The sequence below is a fragment of the Rissa tridactyla genome, chromosome 21, assembly GCF_028500815.1.
Source record: "Rissa tridactyla isolate bRisTri1 chromosome 21, bRisTri1.patW.cur.20221130, whole genome shotgun sequence".
In the NCBI taxonomy this organism is placed as follows: domain Eukaryota; kingdom Metazoa; phylum Chordata; class Aves; order Charadriiformes; family Laridae; genus Rissa; species Rissa tridactyla.
This window is the reverse complement of record NC_071486.1, coordinates 6,769,022-6,795,096: the sequence shown is the minus strand read 5'-3', so window position 1 is coordinate 6,795,096 and position 26,075 is coordinate 6,769,022. Positions and strand designations below refer to the sequence as shown.

Genomic DNA, 26,075 nt, shown 5'->3' with positions numbered 1-26,075 from the left:
AGTGCAGCATGAGGCTGGCTCAGCACCCCCCCCCGCCCAGGGCACCCCAGCACACAGCTCTGCCGCTGCTGCTGCAACAGGCTGTAAAATGCCAACAAACAGCAGAAGCAGGGGTTGAATTTTCACAATTGCTGCCAGGAGTTAGTCCCACAGCCTCAGGACAGCTGCAACGAGAGGCTGGAATTGCATATAGCACGTTTTCTTCGCTTTACCCAAATCTATGTATCCATGAAAGCCTTTGTTTTTTGAAGACAGATCACGGTTTGCTCCTGGACCTTTCAAGCCACTGCTCAGCTGGAAGCACTGAACGATTTCCAAGACCAGTCTGAGTTACAGATCAATGGCAGCTGCTCAGACAAACCACATGTGGGCAGTTTGCAAATCTCCCAGCCATTTTCTTTCCATGAGATCACCGAAGCCTCCGTGCATCCCCTCTCCCCACGCAGGCACCAGCCCTTGGAAAGGGTTCTGCTGAAAGCCCACCAAAATGCCGCTTTTGGGCTGTCCTTGCCAGGCACCCACTGGCCCCCAGGGTTGTACAAGCCCCTGAGCGTGGCCGGGGCAGCCTCTTGCTCCATGCATGCCTGGGGGCATCGGGTGTCTGAGGTGACCCACCAGCTCCGGGGGGACCTGAGACCCTGCTCCTTCCTCAGGGGAAGAGTCACCCCAAAATGCACAAAGGGAGCCAGGGGAAAGTACTCCTAGTTTTAAAAGGCCCACAATAAGAACAGGTTTCTTCGCTGTTTTATCCGAGGGAACTGAGTTCTTGTTCCCCCTTTTTAGAGTGAAAATTGCCTTATGTAAAATTCCAATTAATTAGACTTGGTTGCTCAAAAGAAAAGGGAAAAGCTCTACAAGATTAACGAAAACCCCAGCAATAAGATATTAAGGAAATACAAGCATCTCATTCTTTAGATTAGAGGGTTTTAATAATAATGGCAAAAATCAATATGAAACTAAATTAAATCTGCTGTTTATATTCATCAGGTAATTTGACAGAGAGTCTGCCAATTCAGGTCTCCATTGCTATGATAAGTAAATACAAACATAGTACTTTTCAGATCACAAAGTTTTAATGGAAATGATCAAGAGCAAAGACCATCAAAACTACCTTTCGCACCAGCCAAATTCCAATTAAATTAGGCCAGATTATTCAATACAGAAGCCTGCAAAAATCAAGCTCTTCATTGATGTAATGGTACAGAAATACAAACTTGCTGTTTTCCAGATCACAGCATTTCAATGCAGGGGAAGAATTAAGACTTCAGTAAAACTGATTTCATCTGAATCCCACTGGATGCGAGCACAGTAATCCCCCCTCCCCCTGACATCTTGTTCGACAAGGTGGGGGGAAGTTCTTAGTGTCCCTAACAAACAGGTTTGGCAAGGAAAGGACCTGCACTGGAAAAAATCTTAGTGATGGACACTCCTGCTGCTGCGTACGAGATCATTTCCCCTTGGAGCAGACGGCCGTGGTCACACCTGCAGCCCGCCTGCGCTCTCTGGACGGCCAACCTGCTGCTCGCAGGAAGGAAACAGGGTTCATGGGACAGGTTGGGTTGGATGGTCGCGCCCAGGCGGATGGGCACGCCAGACGACTTCAGATCTCATCTGCAGCGGCTAGCAGGCAGAGGCATACCAATTATTTTATTAAAGCTGGGAAAAGCAGAACTCCTGATGCTGTATTCCTGGGGAAAATTTGTCCCACCGCGTTTTCAGTGGGTCACTGAATTAAGATTCGAGCTTCTTTATCCCCTTCCTCTGAGGCGGCCCCGGTGCCCCCAGGCTGTCTCAGCGCGAGTACCCAGCTCTGAGGGTTTTGTTCTCTTTTCAGAAGACTTTGCTGACAGCAGGGAATTTCAGTGCGGATTCCCAGCCTGACAACACCGCGGAACGGGAGGGGGGATCCCCGGGGAGCCTGGGCACAACCAGGGACGGGTCCCACTCTGGGTCCCTGCATCCTCTGGGACGTCGGTCTGAGCTTCCAAACTGAAAAATGAAATCCCCAAAGGCTCCCTAAGTCCCAGTTATCCTTTTTACCACACATTTACTCTCATCCTTCTGTATTTCTGCACTCAGGTGGTGTTATATGAGAACTCACAAAGCCTCTGGGAGCAGAATTTAGCATGAGGGTCCCTCGGGCGATGCGAGGGATGCAGCAGTTTTGGCAGCAGCAGAGGGGGACGAGCCGAGTGACCCAAGGGGGTGACACTGCTGACCCTCCCCCACGGCAGGAAACATGCAGGGACACCAGGACATCTGGTCTGCAGAACACCGACCACAACAGCCTGCAGAGGGTCACATCCCCCAGCTGCAACGCTCCACAGGCTTCTCCCCACCCACGCGGGAACAGGCACGGAATAAAGATGTGTGGTTGCAATCAAATTATCCCTTAAAAGAAATAACAATAAATTCTGAACTTCCCAATTACAGGGGACAGGCAAACCTTGGAAACCATTAAGAGCTGCTGCTTCTCTTGATGAATTATCCAGAGTGCACAGAGCTATTTGCTGAGCTTCACTGTATTACACTAATTATAAATTAATATATTGCTCATTACACAGTAAAGCTGTGCAGTCAACTAATGCACTGCTGCAAAGAGCCTATTTTAAAACATCCTCTGGTACTTTTATGATCTAGATGTTTAATTTACTTCTGTTCTGGCTTAAATGCCACCAACATGTCATTCTTTCACAAAGAAATATCCCTGGCTGCATCCTACCTCCGTTGGGGCTCAGCAGCATAGGCGAACGATGAAACTTCAAAAGGCTTTTTCTGATGCTCAGCAGTTGCACAAGAAGTTAAGCAAAATCACATAATTTAATCTTTGTCCAGAAACAGAGATGATGTCGTAACCTCACATCCCCTCTATTCTGCATAGGCAAACCCTCAGTGATTCGGGAGGGAGGGAAGGACCCCAGAGCTCATCCTGGAGCTGTGGGGCAGGGAGGGACCCAGCTGAAGAGGGGAAACACCACTGCCAGGTCCAGCAGAAACCCTCAAACAATGCTTAGCTACAGAGAAACCCGGGGTTTAGATCAGCCTGAGCATCCCCAACAGCTCTGGAGGCTGCAGGAGAAAGTCTCCTCTGCTTTGCACCCACTGGAGAGGAGTACTTCCAATTTAACCATTTTGCTAAAAATGGCTCGGGGCGGCCCGGGGGTGAAGATGTGGCTCCAGAGCTGAGTTTGGAAGCAGAAAGGTGGTGGCTTTGGTAGGAATCACACAGGACAGCGGGGCTGCGGGTAAAGCACCGAAGGCTCACCTGAGGCCATTCCCATGGAGGGCGAGTGCCCGGCGCTGTGCTCAGGCAGGGGGACACTTTGGGGAGGCAGGGAAAGTACGGGCATCCCAGGCAGGAACCCCTGAGGGGTGGGAAGGGCAAAGGGCAGAGTCTGTGCCATCCAAAGTGGCCATTTACTGGCATGTGCCTCCAGAGCTGATGGTCTGACTCAGTCTGTAACCGTGTCCCCCGGCACACGCGTCCGGTGCCGGGCAGCTTCGTGAAGGGGAACACCAGAGTTGAAGACAAGGAGGAAATGTCACATTGACCTGGCAGGCGGGATGAATAGGAGGAAATGTAGCCCTCTTTCTTGGAAAACGGTTATTAGCACTGCATTGTTTCAGGGAGCATTCTTGCAGCATGTTTTTATGTCAGGCCATTCTTTCTGTGCAGCGCTTCACATAATGGAAACAACAAATACAGAACAGGATCAGCCGTACACAGAAGTCATTTTGGAAATTGCCATTTCCTTCTTTCCAAGGAAAGCAACCTGGTGACTCAGCAGCACAGGGCGGATTGGCAGCCCTACAGAGGAGAGACACATTCCCCAGAGAATCCGGTGATTTTCAACCTTAATAACACAAAGGATATTGCACTCATAATATTTGAGACCCCCCGTGTGACCAGCAGCAGGACAGAGATGCTGTAATGGGGGAGGCATCTGGAGCAAAGAGAGAGGACCCAGGGCTGCAGGAGGGGGACTGGGGGGGTGCTGGCCTCTGGGCTAGCACAGCTGCTCCCTGTTGGCCCCTGGCCACTGCTCCCCTGCCCACCTCGGCTCCCGGCCGCGCTGGGGCAGCCCCTCGGGGTGCAGGCTGCCGGGGCACGCACCCAGCCAGAAGGCACCAGGGGACCACGAGGAAAGAGATGGGGAGGCAGTGCCAGGTGGAACTGGGTAACCCGGGCGTGTGCCAGGGCCGCAAACCCAGCCACCCGCGGGGCTCCCTGCCCCCCCGGCTGCGATACACCCCAGAGCAGCTTGTGCCGAGTTGCCCTGGGCTGAAAGAGCCGGGGAATTCCAAAACCATTTGTACTTGGCTATTTCCGAGGCAGCCGGAGCACCAATCCTTGCCCCCCCCTAACCCGCCCCCCCAATAAGAGCGGGGCAGGAGGGTGGCTGAGGGGCTCACCCGCAGTCACAGCCCCCCCCGCAGCGTTTTCACCCCGCACCGTCCGGGCACAGCTTGGGGGGGACACGACCGCTCCCGGAGCCGTGGCGCAGCCTGTGTCGCCATCCAGCGCCTCCTCGGCTCCCTGCAGCTCCCAGCCGCGGGGGGAGCTGCGCTGCGCACCCCCGGGCAGAGCCCGACCCCGGTGGAATCAGGGGGTGATGGAGAGCGGCGGCACCGGGGGAGCAGCGAAGGGCTGGGGGGGCTGCAGCCCACCCCAGGGCGCAAACACGGCCAGCTCCTACTGGGGAAGGGAACACGGGCCCTGCCAGGAGACAGAGGGACAAAAAGTCCTGAGCAGGGGATGTTCTTACCCGGGCAGCTCAGCGCTAGCAGCAGAGCAGCTCACGCAGGAGCTCAGGGATCTCCACAATTAGCGGTAAACGGCTATTGCGCACTCTGACCCCCTAACGTGAGATGCAATAAAGAAACATATATACACGCCACTAAATCTGCCTGCATCTTACCCAGGCTTCTAATGCAAAGAGCTGCAGGTCAGAACTTCTTCTAGCTCTCTCCCTCAGCCTTGTAACACTGAGAATGGGGGAGCAGGGACATCTTTATCAGGGAACACTTTAATTGGAGCCAAGCGGCAGCTGGGACACGCAGGTGAGCAGTGGGGGCAAAGCAAGGCAGGAAATGAGGCAGCAGCTTCAAATAGGGGTCTGCGAGTAGGCAGCAGAAAGAAGGGAAAAGGGATGTGAGCTTAGGTAGGTGAGGGTCTCAAAAAGACAGACTGCTGAGTAGCTTAGGGCTTAGAAGATGGGAGTATAGAGAGTACTGAATAAATTCTATAGGGTGATCGTGGTACAGTTAGAAGAGCTCTGGCTAAAGAAGAAGGCAGCAGCTAAATCTTGGAGGGTTTTACAGAGCTAGCAGCGAGAGCCCTGCTTCTGCTCTGACCTTGCAGTGCAGAAGCCCTGGCTAGAAAGGAATAAACAGTTCCTCTGGGGAACTGAGGGCACTGGGGCACACGAGTCTTAGGAAATACCCTCAATTTTACTTTACAGTAGACAAATACCGTGTTTTTTCAGTAGATATTTTGTTGCCATAGGAACCCAGAGGCGGGGGGGTGCTGAGGTCGGGCTCTGTGAGTGATGCTGTTTAAACTGCCACATCTTCCCCTCCCAGCCAGCAGGAACGTGTTGTTCTGGGTCAGCTAAATCTGCATCCCCGTCAGCGCCGGGGCGCAGGGGGAGAGCTCTCGGTGCTCTCACGCTGATCCTGGCTCCTCCGCAGGCTCCGGCTATTTATTAATAGCCTGGCGCGGCTGCGGGGGGGTTGGGTTTCGCCGGCGGGCGCAGGAGAGTGACAAAGCACCTGCCGCTGGAAGGGGATGTTGTCTCAGAGGAGGAGGCTCTGCCGGAGCCCTGGGCAGCTCCAGCCGGGAATCCCACCGGCCGGCACAGCTCGGGAAGGGGCAGGGTGAGCCTGTCCCCCCGGAGCCCCATCGCTCCGCTCGGCCTCCTGCCGCTGGTGACGGCCTTCCCCGGAGCGGCTGCTCGGGGGCCGCCGCGCTGCGCATCCCCCGAGGCCGACTGCGGCGGGGGCCCCTCGGAGCTCCCCCCGGTAACTGCCCCGCTCCGCCCGGGCTGGCAGCCGGGATGCCCCGCGGCCTGGGAGCCGTCCCGCCCTGTGTACCGAGCAACGGCGGGGCGATGCGGCGCTGAGAGCTCCCGCACTCCCCCCTCCTCCGCCATTCCCCCCCCCGCCCTGGGGGCCGGCGGAAGGCGGGGGGGAGCGGGGCGGGGCGGCGGGGCCGGGACCGGCTCGATGCTGCCGCGGGTCCGCGCCGCCCTGGCGCAGCTGGTGGCGGGGCTGGGGGCGGGCGCGGAGCCCCCCGCCGAGCCCGGCGGCGGGGACGGGGGATTGCCGGCGGCCCCCTCCTTCTGCCGGCCGGCCTTCCTCCAGCTGAGCGCCGAGGAGCTCCGCCGCGCCGACGACCATGCGGGGCGGGCGGTGCAGAGCCCCCGCGACGGCCGCCGCCGCCTGCCCTGGAGCACCGGCTACGCCGAGTGAGCGGGGCCGGGAGCGGGAGCGGGGAGGGAGCGCGGGGGCCCTCGGGGCTGCCGGCGGCGGGCGGGGGCTTTGCAGCCCGGGAAGGGGGCAACCGGCAGCGCTCGGTCCTTGGGAGCTAAAGTGGGTCGCGGGGAGCGGCGCTCGGCCCCGTAGCGGAGCAGACGGGAAGGTCGTTCTTGACGTGCCGGCTGCCGGGAGCGCCATCAGCGCGGGGAATGCTCTTCGCCATCCCCGGGGCTTTCAGGCGCGTCTGTCTTTTTTGTTTTCTGCGCAATCCCCGGTTTCGCTGATGGGGAACTGACACCGAAGGGTGAAGGAACTGCTGCGGCTCTCGCAGGGCTCGGGGGGAGGAGGGATTGAAGCTGTCATGGGAGCGGGACCTGATTTCGGCTTCCCCTTCGAGGGTCTGATTCTCTTCTCCTTTTACTTGCTGCGAGTTTCACCCTTAACTGAAGGCAGGTGGGGAAGGTCAGGCATTGAAGGCCACCTTTGCTGCTCAGTGCTGTCAGTCAGTTCTCACATTCCTGGCTCAAGCTGATCTCCCTGATATCCAAGAGCTTTTTGGGATGTTAATTTGCTCCAGGAGATACTGGGGTGGGAGTACCTAGAGCAAAAACCACCCTCTGCTTAGCAGCAAGGCTTCTCTTCCGTCTCCTAAGACTTCTTTCTGCAAACCACTTGAAAAGTCTGTGCCCAAAGAGCTCATTCTGTTGTGCGTGTTTACAGCTTTCTCCTGTGAGCAGGTTTTGCAGTCTAGACCTGAAATGTGCTTTGCCAGCATAGGCTGTGAAAAGTTAGCGTGAATCTTTTTGCAAAAGTTCTGCTGGTCTCCTCTGCATCACCTTCTCTCCTCCTCCTCTGAGGCACCCGCTCCCTCTGAGTGTGCTGGGCACGATGGGACGCGGATGAGGCTGTAATCCCTTTGCTGAGTGTCCGTGCGTCCTGGCTGGGTGTGTGCGTGTTTGAGGCTGGTGCAGGTTTTCAGGCAATTGCTGTGCCTGGGGCAGTGCTAGGGACCTGCAGCAAAACCCCAGCTTTTCCTGGTCCCCTCCCTCAGTGGGTGCCTGGGTGGCCGCTCTGCCCCAAACCCAGCTGCTCTGGTGGGAGCGAGAGCTGCCGCTGGCTCCAGGTCAACCTCTGCAACTGGTCTGGGACATCTCGCCTGGCTGCTGCTGCCCCAGACAGGGCAGGAGCACTGTGGAGAGCATCCCCAGGGATGTGGGTGCATGAATGGCGGTCAGGGGGGATGAGGTGCTGCGCGGTGGCATCTGCTGGAGCGTGATCTGAAAGAAAGAGCCTTTACACCTTGTTTCCTCCTGGCAGGGTGATAAATGCGGGGAAGAGCCAGCACAACGAGGACCAGGCGTGCTGCGAGGTCGTGTTTGTGGAGCGGAGGCCCAGCCCCAGGGGCCGGCTGCCGTCCAGGGAAGGCAGCGGGGAGCTGGATGGGGTGAGAGCCAGGTGGCGTGCGCAGGCAGGGACATGGCAGGGAGGATGCCCAGCGGCAGGACCTGAGATGGGACATGTGGCAATGTGTGTGCGCCGCAGCCTCCCCAGGGATTCCCTCGGGTCCCAAGCCAGCTCCCTGCCAGCTCCTGCCCTCATCCTCGCTGGCCCTCACCAGGGCTAGCTGTGGGGGTGGCTGCCACGCTGGCCCTGTCGTGCCTCCCCTTTGGAGGAGCCGGCTGCCAGAGATGTGCTGCTGGCAGCATGAGGTGCCTGACGCAGGGCTGGGCTGGAGCCAGGGACCGGCCGTGTCCAGACATCCTGGACCAGCTGCCCACATCGCTCCTGCCCACGCTGGGCTGGCGCCCGCGAGCCAGTGGCAAAGTCCCATGTCACTGTCCTCAGCTGGTGACCCTGGCTGCTCCGAATTCCCTGTGCCATCTGCTTCCTCACAGGCTCGCTAAACCTTCCCATCTCTCCCCACAGGGCAGGAAGGGTTTTTATTTCCACTACTGGGCCTTGTTTGATGGCCACGCGGGCAGCGGTGCTGCTGTCATGGCATCCAAGAGGCTCCATCTGCACATCTGCGAGCAGCTCCGGGACCTGGTGGACATCCTGCAGGACCCCTCTCCGCCTCCCATCTGCCTCCCGCAAGACGCGAGGGCCGAGCTGAGCCGGGTGCCCCTTGCAGACGACGACGGGGAGGTCCCCAACAGTGCCGTGCCACGGTTTCACCTGGAGAAAGCAGTCTCTCACGAGAGCCTGGTGATTGGTGCCATCGAGAACGCCTTTAAGCACATGGTGAGCGAGCCCCTGCCCGCGGGGACACCCGGGTATGGCCTCGAGCATCGCTTTGCTGTCCGTGGCTGCAGTGACTTGTCCCCCCTGGCAAAAGGCAGCTCTGCAGCGAGGAGGGGGCTGTGGGCTCCTAGCAGGACGGTCTTGGAGAGGGCACTGCGATGCTCTGCCATATTTTGGGGGTTCAGAACACAGAGACTTTGGGCCCTGGACCTGTGTGGGGCTCCATTGCACTTCATTCCAGCAGTCCCAGCTGCTCCCCTTCTGTCTCACTCTTCCCTGCCCTCTCCACTGCCCTGGTGAAGCCCCATCCCTGGCTGCCCCACAGGACCCTTGCGTCCCCCAGCCCTGCAGCCGCCCCTGGGCCACGTGGGGAAAGGTGCCTGGGTCCCGGATGGCTGCTGCTCCCCACCTGGAGCAGGAGCTCAGCTCCGCCAGTGGTCGAGGTGCTGCCAGAGCAGCCGGGCACTATTTTGGGCTGCTTTTGTTTGCTGGCCTGGGGCCACCTGCCCGCCCTGCCTGGAGCCGCTCTCTGTCTCCCCAGGACGAGCAGATCGAGCGGGAGCGAGTGTCCCAGCGTCTCTCCGGGGGCTGCTGTGCCCTGGCTGCCGTCTACCTCATGGGCAAGTTCTACGTGGCCAACGCCGGCGACAGCAGGTACGGCCCTGCTGGCAGCCCCTGCCTCTCGCCCAGTGATGGAGAGCACCCCGGCAGGGCAGGGCCGTGCCGGAGGCATGGCCGGGAGGAGCACCCGGTCCATCCCTGGCGCTGGGCTGTCGTGGGGAGGGCAGAGGCAGCGGGACCAGGCAGAGCCACCCCCTGCCTGCCTGCACGCCCTGGGGACAGCATGCCCTGCTGTCATCTCTGCGTTTGCTCGGTGCACAGAGGGAGGTGCAGGATCTGGGACTTGCTCCCTTCCTTCCCAGCAGCATCCCGGCTGCTTCCCAGATGGCTCTGGATCACACCCCAGCCCCTGCAGCCAGCGCTGGCCTGGGCTGTGAATTGGGGAGTGAAAATTGCCCTCAGCAAAGCTTTCAGAAGTCATTTTAGGGCACGCTTCATACCAGTGAACTGTTTCAGGAGAAGGACATGCAAATCCATGCACAGACGAGTCCCGTGGGAGCTTGGGGCCCAAGGATTTTGACTGATACATGCATCTCCTTGGGTGCGTTGCTGTAATTGTGCCTGGGTGTGTTCGCACCCCCCAAGTGATGGCATTGAAGGCAAGTCCGCCTTAAGCTGAGGCTGAAGCTGGTAAGCCCTGTATTTACTGCAGGGTTAGCTTGTCCCCAGCAGCGTCATGCCAGCAAATACAGGCTCTGTAAATTGTCCCAGGCTGGAGGACGTGCTTCCAGCTCTGGCACAGAGGAAGAGAAGATCCTTCGTGCCTCTGCTTTTGGCGCCAGCCGTGCGGGACAGCAGCGTGTGCAGGGTGCCGAGGCTGTAACCGTGCCTCTGGGTGAGGGTCTGCCTTCCCTCCTGGGGCTCAGCCAGCCCTAGGCAGGACAGCCAGTGGGGCAGTTGGGCCACGAGTGTTGGAGATCCTCAGTCCCCCCATGACCGCCAGAAACATCTCATAATCAGACTTTTATTTTTCTTAACACATCAAAGAATCGGACCGGCTGCGGCTCGCTGGTGTGGGCCAGGCACTTGCACCCGTGTCCTGCTGCTGGCAACTTCTGCCGGTCCCATGTGCGGCTCCCCTCTAAAGGAGGGTTCACCACCCTTGTGCTGCTCCTTTTCCAACCATATCCTGTCCTTTGGTTTGCTCTGCTTCATCCCCCTCTGCCCCATGCGTCTCTTCCATTTTCCTTCGCTCCCTGTCCTGCACAGGGGGGATGCGTGCCCGCCGGGGCTGGGGGGGCTAGCGGTAGTGGCGCCAGCAGGCAGCCCCCCGCTCGGGGCTGGGAAGGGGGCAGGCAGCAGAGGGGAGGGGGCTGCCCTGCCAGGGCAGCTGGGCAGGGAATCAGCCCCAGAGCCGGGCTTAGCTCCCCCGCCACGTCTCCTCTCCTCTTCTCTAATCTCATCCCTCCATGTTTCATTGCAGGGCCATTATCATCCGTAACGGGGAAATCATTCCAATGTCCAGGGAGTTTACTCCAGAGACAGAGAGGCAGAGGCTGCAGTTTTTAGTAAGAAAGACCTTTCTTTTAACCTCATTCCTGAAGAACCACCTCCCGGCCCCTTCCCAGCCCCCCGCGCTGCCTCTGCCGGGGGCAGCCCCATGGCTGGGACCCGTTGACAGCACTGGTCCATCCCAGCGAGCTCACTGGGCTGGGAAGAGGCGCTGGGATGCGGGAGCTGCCCTGGCTCACTGGTGTGGGGCATCTCATGGCTGGTGGAGCCACGGTTTGCTGCGGGGTCAGCGTGAGGGGGGGTCCTGGGCGCTGGGCGTGGGGCGAGTTTCGTGCGGTTGCACGGAGCCACTTTGGTCCATCTTGTCCTGCTCCCGCCTGGGGAATGGGGAGCATCGCCTGCCCCGGCTGGGCACCCGCCTGTGGCTGCAGGAGCACCGGGCTGGCTGGTGCGGTGACCGGGGGGAGTGTGGCTCTGCTCCCTCCGCCCGTCGTGCTCTCTTGCATGGTCGAAGGAGCCGCAGCGCTTGCACTGAGTCCTAGTTTCTTCCCCGGCTGCTCCCTGGGGAGGGAGGGAGCTGACACGTGCCAACGGGTTTCTAGTTTTCTTCCTGAAAGCTCCCTCTCCTGCCTGGCCAAAATTCCCCTGTGCCACACAGGGAGCCTTTTTAAGGTTATAAAGGCCTCTCTGACGGCAGCAGAGCGGAGGAGGCGTCTGTGCTGGAGGAGGTCTTGCTGGATGCGTTTTCCTGGCTTGCAACATACTTGGAAAAACACTGAGGCTTTTTCTCTTGAGTCTATTTTTGAATGACTGAGAGGAGGGAACTGCTGCGAGCGGGATCCTCTCCAGCCAGCTGTGATGGGCTGGGCGCAGGCAGGGGGCTGGGCGCACGCTTGCCTCGCTGCACGGTGCCCAGGGCCCCCCCGGCACAGGACGGGGCTCTCCGTGCCTCCGCACTGAGCCCTCCCGTGTTCCCGAGGGCTCTCCTCCTTTCCTTCACCTCTTTCTTCCTCCATCTGCACTTTCCAACGCTGTCCCTGTTCCCGGTCCCCTGCACGCTGTGCTCCGGGGGGCCCTGGGGCTGTGGGGGGGCCCTGGGGCCGCGGGTGCTGCCCCGGGAAGGGGCTCTGTGCTGCTTCTCCTCCCTCGTCACGGCCGCAGCCGGGACACGGTTTCTGAAAAGATCCTTTTCCTCGGGCGAGTGCCGTGCCCTGTGCTGAGCCTGGGGTCCTGGCGGGTTTGCGGCTCTGGCTCCTCCTGGGCAAATTCCAGCTTCTCCTGGAATTTGCTGGGGTTTGACCCCTTTTGGAGATCCTTATTTACCAAAACTCTCCACGCAAGAGCTTCACCTTCTTGCTGGGTGTTGGCATGGCCGTCCCCAGCTCATCTCCCCTCGGGATGCAGCACAGACCGGTGGCTTGAAGCTGCTGATGTTACCCCCCCCCCCCCCGCCCCGAAACACCGCAGCTGAGGTCCCAGCAGGCTGGGGGGTCCCATGCCACGGTGCCGGTGCCCAGTGAGGTGCTGCAGGCGGTGCTGGCTGGCGGGGCAGGTGATGCCGTGCGGATCCCGCTCTCCCAGCCCTGCAGCTGAGCAGCCGCTTTGTCCCGCAGGCGTTCCTGAGGCCTGAGCTGCTGGGCAAGGAGTTCACCCACCTGGAGTTCCCCCGCAGGATCCAGCCCAAGGAGCTGGGGAAGAAGATGCTGTACAGAGACCAAAACATGAATGGCTGGTAACTTCCCGGCCCGCCTGGCAGGGTCCGTGTGGCGCTGGGGTCCCGCTCCGCATGACTGCCTGGCTCCAGCGTCCTTCCCATGGCGGGGCTGTGGCACATGGGGCACTCGGGGCTTGACGGGGCCTCGTCCCAGGGGATGACATGTCCCGGGGAGCCAGGGAGGTGCTGGAAGCCTTCAACCTGCTGACACCTTGTCTCTGGCTTATTTTGACCAGGGCTTACAAGAAGATAGAAGAGGATGACCTGAAGTTTCCACTCATCTACGGGGAAGGCAAAAAGGTGAAGAGCTGTGGCAGGAGCTGCACAGGGGTTTCTTCCTGCCCGCCTTCACTGAATCGGGGGGTTCCAGCCTGGTTTTGCTAGTGCTGTCACCACTCCAATGCCACCGAATGGAGGTGGAGATGAAGTGGCTTAAAGTTTTCTTTTGATTTCACCATTCTCCAGGCTCGGGTGATGGCCACGATTGGGGTCACGCGGGGCCTGGGAGACCACGACCTCAAGGTGTTCAGCTCCAACATCCACATCAAGCCTTTCCTGTCCTGCTTCCCAGAGGTGAGCCTGGCTGCTCTGCGCCCAGCGTTCCTTCAGTGGCCGGAGCCGGTCGGGGTGACCAGATCCGTGGTGCGCCCCGTGCAGCGGGAGCCTCCTCTGCCCCTCACCTTGCGTCTCGCCCCGTTGCTCGCCAGGTCAGGGTTTACGACCTCACGCAGTACGAGCACTGCCCTGACGATGTTCTGGTCTTGGGCACTGATGGGCTCTGGGATGTCACCAACGACACGGAGGTAGCTGGCGTGGTGATGGAGGTGCTGACGAGTTACGAGCCCAACGACCCGTGCAGGTGAGCTGCGAGTGTGCAGGGGGACGAGCGTGCCCTGCGCTCTGACACCTCTCCTTGGAGCGGTGTCATGGCCATGTGTCCCTCTGGCCTCGGGGCTGGTGCTGCTGCTCCGCAGCGTGCGGTGCTCCTCTGGATGTGCGTGTCTGAGCGCAGATCTCTCCTCTCCGGGGACCCTTGCCTGCACCTCTGGCTCCTCCAGCTTCTCCTCCCTTGCCAGGGCCCACAGGGTGCTGCATCTGTGGGGTGTGGGGTGGCTGCTGAGCCGCGCTGTGCTGTGCCCCCCAGGTACACCATGGTGGCCCAGGAGCTGGTGGTGCGGTCCAGGGGGGTGCTGAAGGAGCGGGGCTGGCGGCTGGCCAACGACAAGCTGGGCTCCGGCGACGACATCTCTGTCTTTGTCATCCCTCTGGGCGGCCCGGGCAACTACACGTGATGCCCGACGTCCCCGGGGCAGTGGGGCTGGCCTTGCCTGGATGGAGACGTGCGGGACGCTGGGGCTGCCTCAGGGCCACTGGCGCTGCCTCGGGGCCACCTCTTCCCCAAGCCTGTGTCTCCTGAGCCGACCGCGAGTAAGAAACCTGGAATCTCTGTCCGTGCCCCTGCCCAGAGCATCCCCCTCCACCTGCTGCATCCAGCCCCGGGGAGATGGAAGGTCCCGGACAGAGAGTGGGGACAGGGATCAAGGGGTGATTTTCGTGCTGCCTTCCCCAGAGCCCCTGGGAGGGAATGAGCTCCTGCACTTGCGCTGGCTGTGCCACCGGCTCTGCCCCAGCCCTCTGCATGCGCGGGACCACTGCTGCGTCTCTGGAGCCGATTATTTAGCTGGAGAGCTGAGCTGGGAAATGTCTAAATCCTGTCTTGGTGTGGGGAGTCTGTATGAAGATATGTCTATACTTCTGGGCAGTGTGAAGTTGGCCGCTGCCAAGCAGCGGTTGCAGACAGAGCAGCCCTGTTCAGCCGAGCTTAACAGCTTAAACGTGCTGCGTGGATCTGCTTAGCCGGGGGCTGGAAACCCACAGTAAAAGCAGCTTGGTTGTGAGCAGGGGGGGGAGACAACAATTTTTCTTAATAATCTCAAAGCTGGTGCTGAGCAGAGCTGTAGCAGCAGCTGATCTCTGCACAGGATCTTATTTTGCATCGCTCTGACCTGGGGGATGCATTTCCTGGACCCCTGCAGAGCGTTGCATCCTCCCAAAACACGAGGGATGGTCCCGTCCTGGCAGCGTGGTGATGGGCAGAGCTGGGCCATGGGCCCCTGTTTTGGGAAGGCCCCGTGGCGCCAGTAGTCGGTGTCCTGCTGTCGCTGGGTGCAGCCAGCTCATCGGGTGTCACCTCTGGTGAACGTTGTTCGTCTCTTGTAATCAGTGAGAGGTAAATAAACTGGGCGCACTTAATGGCAAGCAAAAGTTACCCAGTGAGATTTTAACCTATTGACATCTTCTGTGCTGGAGGGAGCAGGGAGCGATACTGGGGCCGGCAGCCTGTCCTTGCGTAGCACCCTGTGTTTAAATAAAGGTTCTGCCACTCGCAATCCCACTTCAAAGTCTTTCTTGCAGAGCTCCTGCAAAGACGACTTACCTAAAAGCCAATTAGCTCTGATTAATTTATGTAGGCAGGTTTGGGAGCAAATAGGCCCAGGCAGAGCCATGTGAGCTGCTGTCCCTCTGCCCTTGGCCCTGGCTGGACCCCATGGCGTGTCCCTCCCTCGCTGCCCGGGGGCTGGCTGGGGGGCACGGTGATGGCCGGGCTGGCGGGGAAGGGTTGCAGGGAGGGTCAGTGACCCAAACCAGGACCTGGCTGGCAAGCGCTGCACTGGGCTTGGATGAGGATTTAAAATCAGCAGGCACCCGCCTGCCCCCCCCCACCAAGCTGCTCCCTGCTGCAGGCAGTGTCCGGACACGGACAGGGAGGGAAGGGTGATGGTGTTCCTGCCCGCAGGGTCCCTCCTTCAGGGAGGGGGGTGGGCTGGGGATAGAGACACAGCTCTGCATGGACCCCTCTCGGGGAGTTCAGCATCCCCCAGCAGTTACCCCCTGCCTCTAGGGCGGGCTGCCTGCTGGAAGCACCCCTGCTGTCCCACGTCCCCCCACCAACTGCACCCAGACCCCCTGGTGCTCCTGATGCTCACACGTTTTCCCCCACACACCAGTTCCCCCCACCAACTTGTTTGCACAGCCCCATTCCCCTGCGCGATGCTCTTCGTGCTGGTGGCTGAGAACTGGCTCTGCTTTTCCAGGTCAGGGCCTGGGAGCTGCTGGATAAGGCAAGGAGTCAGAGGCGGCATTTAAAGCGTCCTCTGTGGTTCCCTTTTTTACTAAGGAAACATTTCCTTTGGAACCAGCTCCTGGCCTGGGGCTTGATAAATTAAGAAAAATTGTCTCCGAGCCCTTAAAATAGCAGCAGTTTATGAGCCTGGGTCTGGGCCAGGACCCTGGGGCTGCCTTTCCTTGGCTGAGCCACAGGGACTCAGCGCTGCAGCCGGGGCATCGTGGGGAGCAGCCGAAACCCGTGGTGCACAAGGAGACCTGCAGCCCTGGGGTGTCACAGCCCCCCTCTGCCAGCGCCCCTGCGGAGGGGACTCGAGATCCTGGGGGACAGGGCATGTCCCCCACCCCCCGCTGTGTTCGTTTGGGTGGGAAACGGGGCCTGCCTCGAGCAGCCCTTGGGGCGGCACAGGGGGTGCGATGGGGCGCAATGGGGCTCTGCTGCTGGGCCCCCCCCCCCCCCCCCCGGGACCTGCCCCCCCAGAGCGCCACCAGAACCGCGCCACGGGGCAAAGGCGCCTCCCCGAGCGGCGCTCCGGCGGCGGGGGATGCCTGGGGAGGGGCGAAGCTTTGCTCTCGGTCCCACCTGGAAGGGGGTTTGGGAGCGGCAGCGCCGGGATCGCCCCTCTCCCCGCCCGGAGCCCTCCGGGAGCCGGGGCTGGACGGAAGCACCCCCCGCCCGGGGCCGGCACCGCCCGCGGCTCCGCGGGGACCCGGCGGCGGGTCTCGGGGGTCCCCGGAGCCGGGTTGGGACAGGGGCAGGGCCCCGGCCCCCTCCTCCGGCTGGGCCGGGCTCGGCGCTGCCGCTCCGCCCGCCGCGGGCGGCCCCCGGACGGGGCGGTGCCGCCCGAGCCGCGCTGCGGAGCCGGGGCCGGGAGCGGGGCGGCGGCGGCGGCGGCGGCGGCGGCGAGAGGTGCGGGCTGGGCTGGGCTGGGGTGCGGGGTCTGGGGGGGGATGAGCGGCGGGGGACACTGCTGGGGGGGGCGGGGGGTCTGGGCAAACTGGGGTGTGGGGGTACTGGTAAAGTGTGGGGTCAGAGCTGGAGCCTGGGGTTACTGGTGGGTGTGGGGTCAGAGCTGGGGTCAGGGGGAACTGGGGTGCGGTGTTACTGGTGGGGTGTGAGGTTACTGGTGGGGTCTGGGCAACTGGGGTGCGGTGTTACTGGTGGGGTGTGAGGTTACTGATGGGGTCTGGGCAACTGGGGTGTGGTGTTACTGGTGGGGTGTGAGGTTACTGGTGGGGTCTGGGCAACTGGGGTGTGGTGTTACTGGTGGGTGTGAGGTTACTGGTGGGGTCTGGGCAACTGGGGTGTGGTGTTACTGGTGGGGTGTGGGGCTGCTGGTACTGGTAAGGTCTGGGGGAACTGGGGTGTGGGGTTACTGGTGGGGCGTAGGGTCAGTGCTGTGGTGGGGGGGAGAGGGGCTGGGGTCAGTGCTGGGGGCTGGGCAGCTGGGGTCTGGGGGTACTGGTGGGGTCAGAACTGGCATCTGGGGTTACTGGTGAGGTCTGGGGGAACTGGGATGTGGGGTTATGGGTGGGGAGTGGGGTGCAGGGCGCTGCTGGGGGAGCAGGACATGGGTGTGGGTGCCCCAGCTGGGCTGGGTGGGGCCCGGTGGGCATTGGGTGGGGATGGACGGGATGGGTGTCCCTGGGATGGGGTGGGGGTCCCTGGGCGTGGGGCAGGGATGGGTCAGCAGCAGTTTGGCTGCCGCAGGTCGTCCCTCGAGGGTGGCCTTGGGCTGTGGGTCCCAACTCATGGGTGCCGCCCAGACGGGGCTCCCCGCTGCCCCCCAGCCAGTGACCGACCCAGGCCAGGCTGGGGTGAGAGCCCAGGAGCTGCTGCCCCGTCCCCCCCATCCCTCCCACACCCCCCTCTTCAGCAGCGTCCCCATGCGCGGCCTTGCTCACGGAGCAGCCGCTCTGTGTTTTCTTCGGAAAAAGGAAAAAAGTTCCCTTTGCTTACTGCTGAGCTCATTTTTAAACATTTATATTAGGGGGGCTTGCGGGGAGGAGAAACAATTGTGTAATGTCTTAGGAGCAAGGGAGCATTCCAAAAGCATGACTGCGCGGACGTTTCCAGCACTAACAATCCAGCAGCCAAGTCTTCCGGCGGCTGCCAACCCCCCTAAATCCAGCCTCAGGCTCTCGACACCCCCGGGAAACCGGCAGTGTGATGCCGGGTTGCTTCAAGGTGCTCGGGGTGCGCAGCCGGAGATGAGGGGGCCGTGGCTTTGGCTCTCTGTGTCTCACTGAGACCAGGGGCATTTTATTTTCATTTTGCCGAGTGCCTTTTGGTGTCCGAACAGTTTCAGTTTATGTTCAGCGCCTCCTTCTCAGCTACAGGCAGTGTAGGTAGAGACGATGTGAGATTTTATGGACTTCAGATTGGGTCCGTGTTCCTGACCACTACAGCTTCTCCAGGGAAATGTTTTTTTAAGCGGAAAATAAGCCAAGTCACTGTCTTCCAACAGGTTATCGGGAGCGTTTAACCAGGCTCACCTCCTAACTTGCTGTTTGCGCTGGAGAGGCGTATTGACATGAAAAGTAAGAAATGTATTAGCAAATATTGATCGGCCCCGGGGCAGTCAGGCATTGCCCAAGTACAGGCGTCCGCTGAGATTGTGCCATGTTATTTGAAGCTTTCAGCAAGACCCTTGTCTGCCGTGAGCCTGGGAAGGCTGTCACTTCCGCGGGAGGTAAAATAACATGGCGTGATGTCCTTTGGAAAAGGAGGTAAGGGCAGGCAGCGTTGTCCCACAAAGCTCAAGCACTTGTGGTTCAAGCTTTGTTTAGGCTTTAAAATTCTTCTGTTCCAAGTCCCTTTCTCTGTTTTGCTTGTGGATGTTTTTGTGGGCTTTAGCAGTGAGCAGAGGCCAGCCTGGCCGCCCTGCTGTGGGTCTGGGCAGCGGCGCCCTGCTGCCGTGCTGGGCGTGCGGTGAAGCCAGGCTGCCTCATCACGCCCCAAAATAGCTCTCAGTTTCAGGAAAAAATCAAGCACTGAGTTTGAGCCCCTTCTTTGATGATCGCTCGGCATTTGGGTATGGCAGGTCTAGGTTTTAAGGCGGCTTCAGGCAGCTCTCCTGGGGGTAAATGCACCGCTTTCCTCGGCGCTCGGTGCAGCGGTGGCCAGCGGGACGGGGGGGCTCTGAGCCGCAGGCCCTGGCGTTGCCTGTGGGTGTGGGTCATGCTGGGGGTGTCGCGATGGCTGTTGGCGTGAGCGAGGGCTGGAGGCTGGTCTCTGCGCTCCCAGCAATGCCCAGCCTGGCCTGGCCGGGGCTGCGGGAGCCTGGAATTGCGGATGCTGCTGTGCCAAAACCGGCGCCGCTGCCGTCGTCGGGAAGCTGCGATTGCTGGGAGCTTGGGGCCAAAGTTGTGCCCTGGCCGTTGTGTTTCCCTTTGGCATCGCTCTTCGCTTCAGGCCCTTTTTGGAACTTTCTTCTGCTTCTGCGTAGGAGTCCCTCTGATACCCGAGACCCTTGCCGGGACACCTCTCCTGTGCTGCTTGGCCATCATTTAGATGTCTCGGCAAATTAAGTTCCCCTCGGTGGGCACACCTCTCAGATTTTAATTTGGAAGTTTACTCTGTTTTCGTTGCACGGGCTGTGCCAGCAAGTCCTACGGCTACAGCCGTTCCTGTTGTGAAACAGCACTGCGGGTTTTTCTGCTGGTAACGCGCGAGTGACCCCTGTGCCTCTGTCACTGTCCCAAACGCCTTCAGTCCCCTTCCAATTGCTTTAACCTGGGGACAGGTCCCAGCCTGTGCTGATGGGAGCCGTGACCCGTTGGCGGGGCGGGAGGAGAGCTGCTCGGGGGGCTCTGGAGGGGGGCACCCCCCGGGCTGCGGCAGCGCCCATGGTGGCGCGGGGTTGCCCAAAGCGGCTCTTGTTTGCCCAGTGGCTCCTCTCCGGAGGCCTGTCCCGAGGTGCCCTCGCCTGGCGTGCTGGGGCGGTGGCAGCAGCCCTGTGCACACACAGGGCCATGTTTAGAAGTGGAGACAGCTTGTCCTTGGCTGCGCTGGTTAGAAAACATTTTCTGTGTTCCCTGCTGGAGTTCCCTGCTCTCGGGATGCTGCGAGCTGCCGTGGGTCTCCTCTGTATTCAAGGCTGCACAGCCTGAGCTGAAGGTGTGTTTTGGGGTTTCTGAGATCCAGTTACACACCTTGAGCCCGTTGTGCCGTGTGAGCCCGGCTCCTTCCCAAACCGGAGTTAAACCAGTCCAACCGAGCACTTGGATGCTTTTGTTTGTTAAAGCATTGAAAAGTTTAGCAGAGCTGAAGACACAGCAATGCCAGGAAGGTCTCGGTCTGTTCAAAGAGGTGGTTTTCCTTCTGTGATTGTGTCATGGTGCCGGGGGATCCGGGTGGGTGATGGGGCTGGGGGGTGATGGGGCTGGGGGTGACGGGGCTGCATGCAATGGGCTGGTTGTTCCCTGAGCCTGCAGTCCGAGGGCAGTGACGGGAAACCTGCCGGGGCAGAGATGTATTTTCCAATCATCTGACAGGCAGGCGGTGAGGAGATGCTTGGTGGCAGCTCAGCAGGGCAGGAACACACACCCTGGGGCTGTTCTCCCACCCCTGGGCGAGGAGATCACCGGGGCCATGGGAGCGGCTGCTCGAGTGCTGCCTGGGGGCTGGGCCCTCCTTGCCCCGCTCTCCGCCGCTGCTCCAGGACAAAGAGGTTTTGGAGTGGGACATCTGGGGGGAGCTGGCCCTGCTGTGCCGGCAGCGCTGAGGGTGTCCCTGCGAGAGAGAGGGGGTGTCCCTGCGGGAGGGGGTGTCCCTGCAAAGGGGGTGTCCCGGCGAGAGGGCTGCTCCCAGCACAGCGTGGTGCCCCCCACCCGGGCTGCGGGGTCGTGCCTGCGGGCAGGGCTGTGGGCAGCAGCGAAAGGAGCTGGTTTGGCTGCCGGGTGGTGCGACGGGTCTGGCCGGGGTGCGGCCGGCAGCGGCAGCAGCGCTTGGGAATTTCTGCTTCAGAACAAAACCCCTCTGTTGGCTCGGGGAGCCCGAGACTCGCCGGGGAGGTCTGTTGAAAGATTTCTGTCCCTTGTGCGATTCCTTCTTCAAAGCGTTAATGTCTTTCTCTGCCATTTCCTGAGGTTCCCTAGCAGGCACTGGATGATGGACGCATCCTGCTGCCAGAGGAATTCCCCTTTTCCTGCTCAGCAGGAACTTCACATTTTGAGGCACGAAGCTGGGAGAGGCCAATAACGCAGGGGCTGTCCTGGAGCGCTGCCTGGTTGGATGGTGGTGGCTTCAGAATAGCTGCTTGGGAAGTAGGGCAGAGCAATTTGGTCTCACTTTGCAATTCCTTGGTGTGCTGGAGGAGCTGCGGGCTCAGGGTCAGGCCGGTGCTGTCAGCGCGGGCGGCGCGGACCGGTCCTGTGCCCATCCCCCATGCCCGCCATGGGAGCCCGGCGGGGTTTGGCGGTGCCGGTGCGAAGTCGCTGCTCCCTTTCGTTATCTCTGCGGATGAGCAGGAGGCATCTGCAGTGAGGCACCCAAAGGGCTGCTCACGCCCACGTCGGGGCCGGGTGGGATTGCCCTTGGCTGGGCACCCTGGGCTGTGGCTCAGGGTGGGTAACACTCGGAAGAGTTTAAAATCTGAATTTCCACGTCTGATGTGGGCTGGCTCCACGTTTTCCACTCTCTGTTATCCCATCGCGGTCTGGGAACAGTGCAAGGCCCTTTGCATCGGGCACCCCTGTCCCAGGGACCAGCCTCGTCCTGCAGAGTGACAAGGCTTCCCCTGGCAGAGGAGCTAGTCCCTCCCCGAGCAGATGCCACCGGCATCTGGTGCTGGTGCCGCTGGCTCGCGGGCGAGGGCAGGGACGGGGCAGCCCCGCTGGCCGCCGAGGAGCACGGTGCTCGCAGCCTCCTCACCCCGCTCGCCTCTGCACGCCGCCTCCGGGTTGGTAATGGGCTATTTCTGGGCCGCTGTCGTGAGTAATGGAATGAGTCGTGCTGAGATTTCGGGTGGGGACAGTGCCTCTGCCCGCTGAGTCACCACTCGGCATCACGCCGGGCTTGGGAGCTGCCGGCGCCTGGAGCCGTCCCGGGTCAGGGTGGACACCGGCAGCCGTGGGAAGGAGCTCTGGGTGCGGCGACTCTTCTGGGGTCGGAGCATCTCGGGTTCCTCCAGCCCGTCCCAGCCTCTGCAGCGAGAGTCCGGGCAGCTGCCGCCCTCCTCGCCGTGCCGGCCGCGCTCCCGCAGCACCGTGCGCCCAACACCGCTTGGCTTTGTTTGAGGTGGGATGGGCAGACGGCACGGGCAGGTCTCCGCGTCCGTCCGGGAGCGGGTGTTTGCCTCCCCGGCATCGGCTGTTCCTTGTGCTGCAGCTGTGACTCCTGCTCTGCTCTGTGATCAAATAGCGGCGCGTCCCACACCACATTTCTTCCTCCGTCCGTCTTTGAGGTACAGAGTCGCGAAGCAGCAAATCACAGTTTGCGGTGGGCAAAGGAGCTTTCTAAGTAAGCAGCCGCTTTTGCCCGTGAGCTCTCCTTTCTCCGTGCCGTGGAGGTGATGGCTGGAGAGAGGACGAGCCTTTGCTCAGAGGAGGATGGTTTGCAGTGGGGTGATGGGTTTCTGGTGTCCCCAGGGATACGCTGTCCTCGAAAGCTTTCCCTCCTCAAGTGGTCAGGAGGCAGCAGACTCCTCCGGCCCTTTTATCTGCCTTCACAACCCAAACACCGTGTCTCCTTGGGATGAGGCAGGCCAGGCAGGAGCCAGAGAGCAGAAGGAAAGGAGCCAGGAGCCGTGCCGGGGTTTCCCCTCCGCACTCAGCCCCTGGCAGTGGGACCCTTTGGGCACTTTAGGTTTTTTCCTCAACTTTAGCGTTGCACAAATGTGCTCGTCCTCTGTATGGACGCACTGCTCCACTGGGATGTGTCTTTAATGCTGAGGATCGCCAGATCCTGCCGGACGTGGCCCTTCGTCCTCGCTCTTCTCACCTTACAAGTGCCGTTTTGCTATTTTTGTTAACGGCTCCACAGCACTCAGCAGCCACCAACCATTCCTGCTCTGGCTTGTGAGCCAAAGTGCTCCTACCCTGCAGAGACCTGGGGCTGCGGCAGGGTCTGGCCCGGATTTGGGGGAAACCTTCCTCTGTTCTGCCCCAGCCCCACGGCCAGTGGGGCAGTTTGGTTTGCGAGAGCTGGGGAGGCCCCCGAGGTCCCCGGGGGTTTGTGTGCCAGCCCCGGGGAGGTTCCTTGGGGCAGGAGCCTGGTGGTGACCTGCGGAGTGCGCGGAGGAGAGGAGCTCGCTCCGGGCTGCTCCTGAAATGTGACTCAGCCACTGAGTCTCATTTCTTAATCCTTCACTTGCAGCTAATTATGATGCAGCCTTCCTCGGGTTTTTCTCTTTTCCTTCTTTTTTTTCAGGGACGGGTGTGGGTGTGGTTGCCCCGGGGGGGGGCAGGCGCCCGGCTGTCAGGTCTCGGTGTTGGTGCCCCGCTGCGATGCAAAGCCTGCGGTGGCCGGGCCTTCCTGACCTTCGCAGTGGGAGGACGGGAGCGTCCCTGCCTTCTGAGCAGTTCTCTGTCACCTCTCTGTCCCCCAGCCCGCAGAGCAGCCTGCGCCTCTCCAGGGATTAGACCTGAGCTGCCGTCCTGCGTCTTGCCCGGGGTCTCTGCAGGGATGGGGGCTGGCCGTGCGCCGCGAGTGCCGGGGGAGTGGGTCCAGCTCTTTGGACTGAAGCATCTGAGAAGCTGGGGATGGGCAAGAGATTTTGGTCGGGGAGGGATGTGATCCCACCATGGCTGATTTTCTCATGCCTCGTTCGGACGCCGTGGCAGACATTCCATGGCATCATCCCGGGCGATTCCCAGGCTTGGCTGTAATCTCCTTTTGCAGCTCCAGGGTGCGAGGGCGTAGCTGTACTTGCAGGACTGCGTCCTTCTCACTCGGGGCAGAAAGCAGCCTGCTTTACCGCGGGGTTTTGGCTCTGTTTGCTGAGCGATGGCTGGCAGCTCCTCCCGCTGCCGCTGCCAGCGTCGGCTCTCAGCGATTGTGTGGCAAAGGCTCCTTTGTCAAACGGGCTGGGACAGGGCCAGCGCGGCACCGGGTGCCAGCGCACAGGTCGTGCTCGCCTGGACCTCCGAGAGCTCGGCTTGGCACGTTCTTGCCGCTGATCAGATTATTTGGGAGCCGGCGAACGTGCCTGGGTGAAACCTGGAGTACAGTTTCTGCCCTGAAGAATTTATAATCTGAAATAAAAGCGGTGGGTGTGTGCAACTCGGAGGTCGTCAGAAAAGCCGTTGGGGTGGTGGCCCAGCGAGAGGGAGGGGTGGGCGCGTGGGCTGCCCATGGCTGCTCTGTCCCGCTCACCCGCTCCTGTCCCCGCAGCGATGGCAGCCATCAGGAAGAAGCTGGTGATCGTGGGAGACGGTGCCTGCGGAAAGACATGTCTGCTGATCGTGTTCAGCAAGGACCAGTTCCCCGAGGTCTACGTACCCACCGTGTTCGAGAACTACATTGCCGACATAGAGGTAGACGGGAAGCAGGTAGGGACCGTCGCGGGGTGCTGGAGCTGTGCCCGTCCCCTCGCCCCCGCGGTCCCGCGCTGGCAGTGCCACCGCCTGGCGCTGCCCCGTGGGTTGGTCGACGGGGCTCGGACGCATCCACAGCGCTCGGGGGAGCCCCACGGGTCCTGCGTTTCTGGGTCACCCTGAACCTGCCCCAGTTTGAGGAAGACCGTAGCTACAACTGAGGAAGATAAACCTGCTGGCTCCGGCCGGGCCATCTGCCAGCTGTGAGCCGTGTCCTCTCCCCCCCCAGGTGGAGCTGGCCCTGTGGGACACGGCGGGACAGGAGGACTATGACAGGCTGCGGCCACTCTCATACCCGGACACAGATGTTATCCTCATGTGCTTTTCCATCGACAGCCCGGATAGCCTCGGTAGGGATCAGGGAGCGAGGGGGGACCTGGGGCTCCCCAGGACGGGGTGTTAAACCCCCCAGGGTTCGAGAAGCCCCCGTGCTGCCCCTCCCCGCCATCTCCTGGCTCTGCGCGTGCTCCAGGAAAATGCTGGGAACGTGCTGGCTTGGTGGAGGTGGTGGGAGAGGAGGATGCCGCGGGGCGAGCTCTTTCCACTCCCCACGGGAAAAGCCCGGTGCCGGTTCCCACAGCTGTGAGAGGCGCAGGGGGGGAGCAGCCCCTCGGCTCAGGGGGGTCCACGTATGCTCGTTGCAGAGAACATCCCTGAGAAGTGGACGCCGGAGGTGAAGCACTTCTGCCCCAACGTGCCCATCATCCTGGTGGGGAACAAGAAGGACCTGCGGAACGACGAGCACACGCGGCGGGAGCTGGCGAAGATGAAGCAGGTGGGGGCAGCCCTGGGTCCCGCTGCCTCGGCCAGTGGCCCCCCTCGTCCCGTGCCGCCTTGCTGGGACTCCCCTTTGCTGTGCCGGATCCTGGCACTAAGGGCTGGACGCCCCAAGGGCAGTCACTGCGCTTTTGCTGATGTTTTCTGGCGATGTTTTTAATGCGTTCTAGGAGCCGGTGAAGCCAGAGGAGGGGAGGGACATGGCCAACAGGATCAATGCCTTCGGCTATCTCGAGTGCTCGGCCAAGACGAAGGAGGGCGTGCGGGAGGTGTTTGAGATGGCCACCCGTGCAGGCCTGCAGGTCCGGAAGAACAAGAAGCGCAGGGGCTGCCCGCTGCTCTGAGCAGCCCGGCCGGCCAGGAGGCAGCTGCCTGTACCCGCTGCCCGGGGAGGGACCGCTGCAGGCGGCCGACGCGGGACCCCACGGTGCCAGTACCTGCCCCGAACCCTCTGCTCGAGAGCTGCCACCCAAGCCCGGGGGGTGTCCCTGCGTGGCCCCGGGGCCGTGAGAGGCCAGTGCCTTCAGTCCCTGCTGCTCTCTACGGGCCAGGCATTTACGTAGCTCTCTGTGTCGCCCCATTTTGTACCGATCTCCCTGGTTTAGCCTCTCCCGCGGGGACTGTCGCAGCGTTTGCTCTTCCTCCCCGGCTCTGGGCAGGTGCCACAGAAGCGGGAGGTGCCGCTGGCTGCTGCCCGCTGCTCGCCTGGGGGGTCTGCTGGGCCCTGGGGTGCTCTGCCCGCTCCCCTCGGCCGTGCGGGCGGCACACACCGGGGTTTTGTACAGACTTGCCCAGGGCAGGTTTCAGCCCCGTCTGCGTGCGGAGCCAGGCTTGGCCGCTGCCAGAAGCACTCTGCTGCCAGGACCCGCGCTGGGGCAGCGCCTCTGCCCAGCTCTGCCGGCAACGCCGCCCCCGAGCCTGCGCTGGTCACGGACGTAGCACCAGTAAATTGAACTGCGTAATTGGGAGAATAAATGCAAACTGGTATTTTAGTAATTGTAACTCTGCTTGCGTGGCATCCTTCTGGCTGTCCTCCATGCCTCTGGGCTGGCCCAGGCTGCTGCCTGGGGACCGGATCCGTGCACTGTGGGGGTGGCTTGCTTGGCTCCCAGCCCCTCTCACTTCAGCT

The 26,075-nt window shown here is 61.2% G+C and overlaps 2 protein-coding genes across 3 annotated transcripts; both read left to right on the top strand.

Moving 5' to 3' along the window:
- Nucleotides 1-6,225: 6,225 nt before the first annotated feature.
- PPM1J (protein phosphatase, Mg2+/Mn2+ dependent 1J) lies at nucleotides 6,226-14,770 on the top strand. Its single transcript, XM_054181585.1, has 10 exons — nucleotides 6,226-6,467; nucleotides 7,795-7,921; nucleotides 8,404-8,718; nucleotides 9,260-9,372; nucleotides 10,763-10,847; nucleotides 12,405-12,523; nucleotides 12,742-12,805; nucleotides 12,971-13,078; nucleotides 13,213-13,364; nucleotides 13,650-14,770. The coding sequence occupies exons 1-10, from the start codon at nucleotides 6,226-6,228 to the stop codon at nucleotides 13,795-13,797; spliced, it is 1,473 nt and encodes a 490-aa protein (XP_054037560.1). The 3' UTR covers nucleotides 13,798-14,770.
- Nucleotides 14,771-16,514: 1,744 nt separating this feature from the next.
- Nucleotides 16,515-25,925, top strand: RHOC (ras homolog family member C). 2 transcript variants are annotated; one of them, XM_054181034.1, is made up of 5 exons: nucleotides 16,515-16,541; nucleotides 23,967-24,124; nucleotides 24,399-24,519; nucleotides 24,814-24,944; nucleotides 25,117-25,925. In XM_054181034.1, the coding sequence occupies exons 2-5, from the start codon at nucleotides 23,969-23,971 to the stop codon at nucleotides 25,288-25,290; spliced, it is 582 nt and encodes a 193-aa protein (XP_054037009.1). In that variant the 5' UTR covers nucleotides 16,515-16,541; nucleotides 23,967-23,968; the 3' UTR covers nucleotides 25,291-25,925. The 2 variants fall into 2 exon arrangements, with proteins under 2 accessions (XP_054037009.1, XP_054037008.1); XM_054181033.1 differs by lacking the exon at nucleotides 16,515-16,541 and adding an exon at nucleotides 17,685-18,172.
- Nucleotides 25,926-26,075: the final 150 nt, after the last annotated feature.